The sequence below is a fragment of the Mangifera indica genome, chromosome 6 (assembly GCF_011075055.1).
Source record: "Mangifera indica cultivar Alphonso chromosome 6, CATAS_Mindica_2.1, whole genome shotgun sequence".
NCBI classification, from domain to species: Eukaryota; Viridiplantae; Streptophyta; class Magnoliopsida; order Sapindales; family Anacardiaceae; genus Mangifera; species Mangifera indica.
Genome location: NC_058142.1, coordinates 8,747,303 through 8,756,838, shown reverse-complemented (window position 1 = coordinate 8,756,838; position 9,536 = coordinate 8,747,303). Strand labels below are relative to the sequence as shown.

At 32.7% G+C, this 9,536-nt stretch overlaps 1 protein-coding gene across 1 annotated transcript; it reads right to left on the bottom strand.

Moving 5' to 3' along the window:
- Nucleotides 1-7,261: 7,261 nt before the first annotated feature.
- Nucleotides 7,262-9,536, bottom strand: LOC123218479 (ankyrin repeat-containing protein BDA1-like). The gene is made up of 2 exons (XM_044639943.1): nucleotides 8,808-9,536; nucleotides 7,262-8,281 (listed from the first exon to the last, which is right to left on the bottom strand). The coding sequence occupies exons 1-2, from the start codon at nucleotides 9,402-9,404 to the stop codon at nucleotides 7,478-7,480; spliced, it is 1,401 nt and encodes a 466-aa protein (XP_044495878.1). The 5' UTR covers nucleotides 9,405-9,536; the 3' UTR covers nucleotides 7,262-7,477.

The following is a 9,536-nucleotide window of genomic DNA, read 5'->3' as shown; positions in this document are numbered from 1 at the left end:
GGGCTGCCGAAACCCCCAAAAATAGCGCCGCCTCATGTCAGAAAAACTTCCACTTATCTAACATAAACTTTAATTAGAGAGGATAATTAAATTGAATTAATTTTAATAGGTTAAAATAAGTTAATTATTTATATAAATATTTTTAATATAAAAAAACTAAATGAGTGATATTAGATGATTATGTTTAAATATATATTATTTATATTTAAAAAATATGATAAATATTTAATAATATTTAAGAAATATATTATAATTTAAAAATTAATTGAATTATCTAATTAAATCAATCGAGTAAATTAAATAATAATCTAATAAAATAATTGATTTAATTATTAATCAATTTTAAAAACATTAATCATAACCGATATTTTGCAAGAATTTTCATTTTTATAGAAATAAAACACGAGTATCAAGTTGTGCTTGACTTATTATATTGCAGAAAAAGTTATGTGGTAAATAAAATTGATATGATAAAAATGATTCTTAATACAGTCACTGTAATTAATAAAAATAATGTTGACGCAAATCGTAGACTCTCATATTTTCTTCGGTAATCTCTTCGATCCTTCTCACTAATTTGTTACAAAACTACAAAACAGACACGTGTTTGAATGGGGACTTGACAAAGTCTTGTCAACAAAGAGACCACTCCTTCTAATAAAAAATCAACCAGTCAAGTATGATAAACTGCTCTTTTTTCTCTCAGTCAAGTCATTTTTAACTTTTAACCAATTAGTTAATTATTAATAATATGTGTCCACTTCAATAGATAAGAATAAATCTGAGCTTTCTAAACAGTCACCGCAGGCTGGTGAAGCTGTCTTTTCTTCTTAAAACAGATACATTTAGCCACAAAAATCACCCCCATGAACAGCTTCTTCAACACCCACCAGCAAAATCTTATTACATGTATAAAAATTATAGGGATAAGCAACAAAACATGAACCCACGGGTACCACTTTCTAATACTATCAAATTTTTCATCATGTGGCATCACCAAGCTTATTGACAAATAGTATGCACCGGCTATAAACAGCACCACATTCCCACCAGCAAAATCCCCACAGAAACGTTTTTCCTGAGAGGAACACCACTAATGAGCCACAAAATTATGGCAAGCGATGCTGAGAATGAGATTGTGCTCCCGATTGTTAATGTTGACGCAATCGTAATTTTATTTTATGCAATAATCAATAAGTGCTAAAAAAAAATGGTAATAATTGTTTGGTTATTCGAAGAAATTCAAATTTATTTTATGTAATATATATATATTATATAAAATAAATATATATAACACAAAAGTAAAATAAAAGTAGAGAGAAGAAGAGACAAAAATGTTATCTTGAGTTTTTAATATATGTTTGTAGGAGATTTTCATTTGTTTTCAATTTCATTATTAGATTGTTCTGATTTATAAACTGTTGATAAAAAACTTATTTTTATTTGTTCTGAACAATGGAGATCGTATTTGTTTCTCAGGTAAACTGTTATCTGTATTGAAAAGTGAGTAATTGTATTGTGTAATTTAGTTTAGATAGTTCTTATAAATACACATTTTTCTTTTTTATCTATTATTAGATTATTGTCAAATTTTAACAATATTTTAGGTACATTTGGTTTTATATTTTGGATAGTGAAGTCATTTTTTTATGCCCAAAATGTGAGATATAAACTTATAAGTTTATTGTGATATTTATTATTTTTTTATCGTTATGTTATTTTTTTGTTTTGTTATTTTGAAAGGTTGTAGACTTATTAGCAAACTGAAAATAATAAATTATTATTTTTGATATAATAAATTGGTTTATTTAGATAATATCCAATTTTTTAATTTTTTTATTTAGGAAGTTTTTACGTTAAATTATTATACTTTTTTATTTTTTTAATTATTTAGTATAATAAAATTATTTTTAGTTAATTATTTATTACCACATTTAATTTTGCTCTTGCCAGTTTAATTGTTTTTCTTTCCGACAATAGTTACCTGTGGTGACGATTGGCGGGTGATGGCAATGGTGATGATGGAGTGTCAGTTCTGATGATTAATATGAGACATGAAACTCGACACTTATCAACTTGTTTTGTCTTTTAATATAGATACATTGTGGAGCTTACACGTGAAAAATAAAGCATGACATACAGCACAAAAATTATACAAGGCGCCGACATGTGACGACAAAAGAACATTTTTTTAAAGGGGAAGGGACTATTTTCCACCCAACTTGTTTTGTCTTTTAACACAACTACAGGACAAAGGGCTGCCGAAACCCCCGAAAATAGCGCCACCCCGTCTAAGAAAAACTTCCACATGTCTAACATTTGCCAATAGACAAAGATGTCAATGGAACGGGCAGGTCAGGTCGATTTCAATTTGGCCTATTAGATTAATGAGTTGGGCTCAAAACTTAAACAGTAATAAGCTTTCGGGTCAAGCCGGCCAATTAAAATATAATGACTTAAAGCCCGACTCATATACTAATGGGCTTTAAATGGGTCGGATCGGACTTTATTCTGATCGGGCTTTAATCTAATTTCCCTCTTGAGTTATACTTGAAATTTAATATATTTAATGGCTTGGAAAAAAAGTTCTATGGGTTAATGGATAACTTATGTAACTTAATAACTTGTAAGAAATCAGTGATTTTTACATAAAATATTTTACACTGAAAAGAAAAGAAAAGAAAAACAATTTTTCAGTTATCAAATTTTCATAAGATTTCCCATTCCTTTGTAATAATATTGAATTAGGAAGTGAGGGTTAACATAATTTCTGTTCATATAAAAAAAAAATATTATATAATTAATTATTATTGTTTATTTAAAATTATTTAATTATATAAAAATATATCAATTTTATGTCAATAATATATATTTATAAATTTATTATAAAAATATATCAATAAAAAAATATAATTTAAATAAATGATAAAAGAATAATTTTAAGTTAAAAATAAAATAATATTTAATTATTTAATCAAATATATAAATTATATATAAAAAATAAATACAGGCCTAAAATTATATTAACAAAAGATCACTGCTATCATGATCTCGCTTTTTAATGCAATTTATTTTCATTCAATTTTTTGATCAATATATATTTTTATTTCTTCTAATTCAACTCAACATTTCAGAAGCTGGCAGAAGCAAAAATTTGCTTCTGCCGCAAGGCAGCAGAAGCAGCTTCTTCTGCCTTGCGCCAGGAAAAAAAAAATTTTTTTTTATATTATGAACAGTATCATACTGGGCCGGGCCAGCCCGTGGGTCTAATATTAAGGCCCGGCCCGACACTCTATAGTACCAAGCCGGGCTTTGTCATACCCGAGCTTTTCTTTGTATTTCAAGTCGGGCCTCTATTCAACCCAGTGCAATTGACGTGTCTACCAATCGATATCGCTCGGTACATCAATTTCTTGACCGGATACTGATACTGAGACCGATTCTTCATCTTCCGCTGCTCTTAAATTCATCTTCCCAACAAAAATTAAAAAAAATTAAAACAGCAACATTTAGCCACAAAAATCACCCCCATGAACAGCTTCTTCAACACCCACCAGCAAAATCTTATTACATGTATAAAAATTATAGGGATAAGCAACAAAACATGAACCCACGGGTACCACTTTCTAATACTACCAAAATTTTCATCATGTGGCATCACCAAGCCTATTGACAAATAGTATGCACCGGCTATAAACAGCACCACATTCCCACCAGCAAAATCCCCACAGAAACGCTTTTCCTGAGAGGAACACCACTAATGAGCCACAAAATTATGGCAAGAGACGCTGAGAATGAGATTGTGCTCCCGATTGTTAATGTGCGGTACTCATTTTTATGAGTGTATGCACGAATTGAAGTTCCAGCTCTGCCATCCCCCTCTGGGCAGCCTTCATAAAGCTCAAACTTGAAAATATTTAACTCATAGACTCAATCTCAAGCTCAAGCTTGTTTGAGCTGTAACTCGATTAAGTTGAGTTTATTTTAAACTCGTTCAAACTAAACTTGAGCTTAAACAAGCTTGACCCCAATCCAACCCTATTTAAAATTCAAGGAAATTAAGGGATAAAAAGGCTTGTACCTCATATTGCTGCAACATAGTAGATACTTGCAAGATAGAGTTTCCTTCAAGGTTTTTGGAGTTGAGAAACTCCTCATCACCAACAATGCCACCAATACTTTGAGTGCATCCAAATGATTATGCTTAACACACAAATGTAAAACTGTTTCTCCATGGATTTGCACAAGAATTGACTCAAGTTTTGCACTTATTAGCTCTTGTATCACCTCAACTCTCCCTCTCATTGTAGCCAAATGGAGAGGAATTCTCCGCAAACAGTTAACAATGATTGGTTATTAAGAACGATTTCTTTTCTCATGGGTATTGTCTTTTGGTAGTGCGTCTTTTTTTATGTTTGATCTTTAGTCACAAATGACTTTTTGGGATGAAAAATTTTGTCACCTTTTTATGAAATTTGTTATAGTGATTAAGGACAATTTCTTTTTTTTTTTAATAGGTATTACTCTTTGGCAACACACCTTTTGTATTGATTTGATCTTTCGTCAATATTGATTTTTGAAGATAAATATTTGACTTTCTAAGACGAAAATATTCATCACTATGACATCCTTCTTCAAATATATACCCTTACAGGGAATATGACTTGAGGAGACGTGTACAACTTAACCTCTTAACTAAAACAACGGAATAAAAGAGCATGCATTCAAACTTCATTCAAAGTGCACATAAAGATGTAACTAAAATAACTGATATTCATAACTTATAACCATCATTTGAATAAATGTTGTGTCTAAAATCTAAAACTCAAATAAATGCATAAATACAAACCATAAAATCCATACAGAAAACATAACATAAATAACATAAAATGTGCAAATAATGGTTTTGCCCCTTAGCCTCATGCAACAAACTGGTTAGATTGTTTGCTCCCCCACATGTCTCGCTACTCACATCTACCTGCAAAACCACAAAGAAATGCACCAATGAAAAACACTTAGTAAGTAGGTGACGTTTCGACACCCTACATATAACATAAAATCTTATAATTGACGTTCCATTACTAAGACTCTATGTTGTTAAAATAGATGTTTTCTAGCACTCTTATTTGCCTATCTGTCTATTTTCGACACCCTCATGCCCTAAATACATAGGCTCTCTCACATAAACTACTATAGCCTAAGTTGATCTCAACATGTTTGATGCCCTAGTGAAAGCAATCAATATCTCGAATGCCTACGAACTATTGTGCCTCACGCACATGTCAATCAGACTATCAGGTCAACTAGCTATGATAACCTGGTCACACGAGGAAACTAGTCGAAGTCCCTCCCTTACTACAAACACTTAGTTACGAGTATGCTAATTGAAATACAATCTTTGGATGACACCTACCACGAGCATGTATGTGCTAGATCTCGCTGATCACGTCAAGAACTAACTAAAGTGTCATTATCCTTTACCATGCACACCTAAATCGAACTATATGATATATCTCATAGGTATTCATCTTTCGTATAACCCTATTGCTTTCACTTATCTCACCACTTACGCATACTACTTGTGGATAACTAGATGTACACCACTTTCCTTGACTTTTCCTATTTTCAATCCAGATTTGACTTGGTTAAGGTTTGTGTCATCTGTCACATATTCAGGCACCTTTACTACGGTTGGCTAGCTTAAGTTGTTTGCTAAAGCCTTTTTGTTTCTCTTTCTTTCCTTTTCCCCTCCTTGAACATAACCTAGGGATAAAATAGTATTTTCCATTTCTTAGTACATATGCGGGCGTTCTTCACCCTTGCTTTTCCCGTGTTCTTCACAGGGATGACACATGGGTGTGTTATAGCTTTACATCCCCATGTTCCTCACCAACTCAACACGGGTATTTCATCATACTCTAACACATGCGTCTACTAATGGAGAAGCCAGACACAAATGTTTGTCCTATACCGCATGATCATTTGAGCTTTTTCTCAGGACAAATGTGCTATTACTTGCCACCTATTTCTTTACAAAGGGATACATGGGTATGTGAGTTGTCACACATGATCGTATACTGCGATCTGAAAATTGTCCCTATAGGTTTCTATGAATTCTGGCCAACTTCTAGTGATCCAATAACAACCAATCAAAATGCATCTCAAATCAACAACCACATTATCATCTCTTTAATCTTAACACAACCAGCACATTCATATAACTCTATACTATTTCCACATGCTTTAAATGTAAAAACCTTTATATAATAATCTCAACATCAATCCATAACCCATAAATCTTAAACTCATGAATAAAGTTTAGAAATTCATCAAAACGTAAAATAGTTTTGCCAAAGCCACACCATAATTACTTGTCCTACGAAGTTTTTGTTAATCATGGCAAGGCTGAAGGGTTTCCAATGTCCAAACTTAACTCAAACTCCTTTAGTTAGTCTATTTTTCTTCTTGGCAGCTATTGTTTTGGCTATGAAAAGACTAGGGATGCAAAAATACGCATATCAAGCTTTTGCATCCCTTTTATTTTTCCTGCTGAAAATAACACAAGGACGTTTTTGGTGTTGCTCAATTATATAATCAAAAGTGTAATTATATACTCAAAAATGTGTACATAATTATATCAAGCATAGGGTAGAACAATACCTAATCATAAAATGACACATAATATGTACACAATTATATACTTAGAAGTGTGTATGTATAACATTGCTCTTAAGAATATCTCATCCTATGATTTTGGGTCTTAAAAACAGTGGAAATAGCTTCGAGTAGATAGTTTAAGCAACAAAAATGATTGCATCAAATAACAAAGAAGACATATGTGTAGTCGGTCATTAAATTCGGGATTTCACTTATTTGATGTGATTAGTTTAACATTAAAAGGACAATTCGATTCAAGTAAAAATTCCTCATTTAAAAAAAACCAACGAATGATATGTAATGTGTTAGGAAATTTTTTGTAAATTTTGTGAGATGATATATAAAGAAGCCCGACATCCTATAATAATAGTTCGATTAATGCAAAATTATGTATATATTTTATCAATAAAACTATACGTGGTCACTTTGAGTACAAATATTGATACACACTTGATGAGTGTCATCATGTAATTGTATGATTTTAAATTAAAGAAAAAATAACACATAATTACATAATAACATATTATTTATATAATAAAAAATTGCATACATAACATGAATTTTTTTTATATATTTAATATGATAGGAGAAATCAGAAGTAAGATTTAAGAAAAATAAATAATAAATCAAACATTTATTAAATTTAATTTTTTCAACTTCTTATTCCACCCCATTTCTATCCAAAATAAGAACTCATAATGCAACACTAACTGATAGAATATGACAAGTCTATCAATAGATTACATAAAATTTTATTGTTCATATAGAATTTATTGATCAAATGTCCCCACGTCAATAGATAAGATTAAATCTGATCTTTCTAAACACTCACCACAGGCTGATCAAGCTGGTTTTTCTTCCTAAAACAGCACCATTTAGCCGCAAAAATCACCCCCATGAACAGCTTCTTCAACACCCACCAGCAAGATCTTATTACATGTATAAAAATTATAGCGATGAGCGACCAAACATAAACCCATGGGTACCAGTTACTAATACTATCAAGCATTTCATGTGGCATCACCAACCTTATTGACAAATAGTATGCACCGGCGATAAACAGCACCGTAACCCACATTTTTACCAGCAAAATTCCCACAAAAACTCTATTCCTAAGAGGAACTCCACTAATGAGCCACAAAATTATGCTGAGCGATGCTGAGAATGAGACTGTGTTCACGAATGTTAATAAGTGGTACTCATTTTCATGAGTGTATGCGTGAACTGAAGTTCCAGCTCTGCAAACCCCCTTTGGGCAGGTTTCTTCTTTCAGATTAGTGGCGTCTGCTTGCCAGTAGCCACCTGGTGGGTTTGTTGCAATCTGGAAACTCATGTTGGCAATCAAGCTAGCCACCACCATCAAGTTGCCTCTTATTTTTTCATGGTGGTCGCTCTTGTAGTTGATGAGCCTTCTCCATTTGAAGAATGATGTTATTATTGATTTTAACTTTTGGGGTGATTGAGTGGTTTGAACTTTGGTGGTTGTTTCTTTGATGGGATTCTTCTGTAAATTGCTTTGAGTTGTGCCGTTCCTGCAGCTTCCATCAAAGGCTGGAAAGCCATTTTTGATCAAGGAGTTCAAATCCACTCTCATTTTTGGCACGGAAAGCAAGTAGCTTGTGGTCTGCATAAAGTTCAACCAAAATGAAATAATTCTAGAATAGAGTGAGCAAAATGATAATTCACTACATATGTTGCGTTATACAACTAGCAAACATGAAGTGCCTGCCTGCTCTTTGGGTCCCAAGCTCGGTTCAATTTAAGTAGATCCAAGCTTGACCTCGTTTCAAAAGTGTTCGAGTTCGACTTGTTTGAGAGAAGTCGAGTTTGAGTTTGACTTGAATTCGAACTCAAATTGAGTTTTGAAGTCGACTTTATACCAAAATAACATCATTTTGATATGTATTGGTCAAAACAATATTTCTTTAGTCAATTTATGTCAAATTTTTTTAAGTTTACGAATTTAATAAGTTGAACACTTCTAAAACTCAAACTTGAAAATATTTAACTCACAGACTTAAGTTTGAACTCACTTGAGTTGAGCTCGTTTCGAACTCATTCTAGCTGAACTCAAGCTTAAACAAACTCGGTTTGAATCTAATCGTATCTAAAATTTAAGCAAATTAAACAAGAGATAAAAAGGCTTATACCTCATACTGCTGCAACACAATAGATACTTGCAAGATAGAGTTTCCTTCAAGGTTTTTGGAGTTGAGAAACTCCTCATCATCAACTGATGCCACCAATACTTTGAGTGCATCCAAATGATTATGCTTAACACACAAATGTAAAGCTGTTTCTCCATGGAGTTGCACAAGAATTGACTCAGGTTTTGCACTTATTAGCTCTTGTATCACCTCTACTCTCCCTCTCATTGCAGCCAAATGGAGAGGAATTCTCCCCTCTTGGTCAGCAACCATACTTACTTCCTTATTTGTTATTAACAGCTCTTTGACAATCTCCCTGTGGCCCTCAGCAGCAGCCAAGTGAAGCGGTGAGCGTTTGAAAGTGTCCAACTCTCTGACAATTTGAGGCTTTTGGCTCACAATAGCCTTGGTGAACTCAACATGACCAAGCAAAGCTGAGATGTGCAAGGGAGTTTCAGTGAAGGGAGTGAGTGAAATTTTATGGAGAATGAATGGATCATTCTGTATCAATGTGTTCAAGGTGGCTACACATCCCCTCATGCTTGCTTCATACAGAATTTGAGTATCATTTTGAGCTGCTTCCTGAGCTTGAATCTCCATTTCTGTCTTCTCTTGGTTTTGCTGAAATTCTCTCCTCTTTGGATTCTTTTATCTCCAAGAATTGTAATTAGAGAAAGAAAGAATATCAACCACATGAGCCTGAAGGCACTCTCAATAATGGATATTTCACTT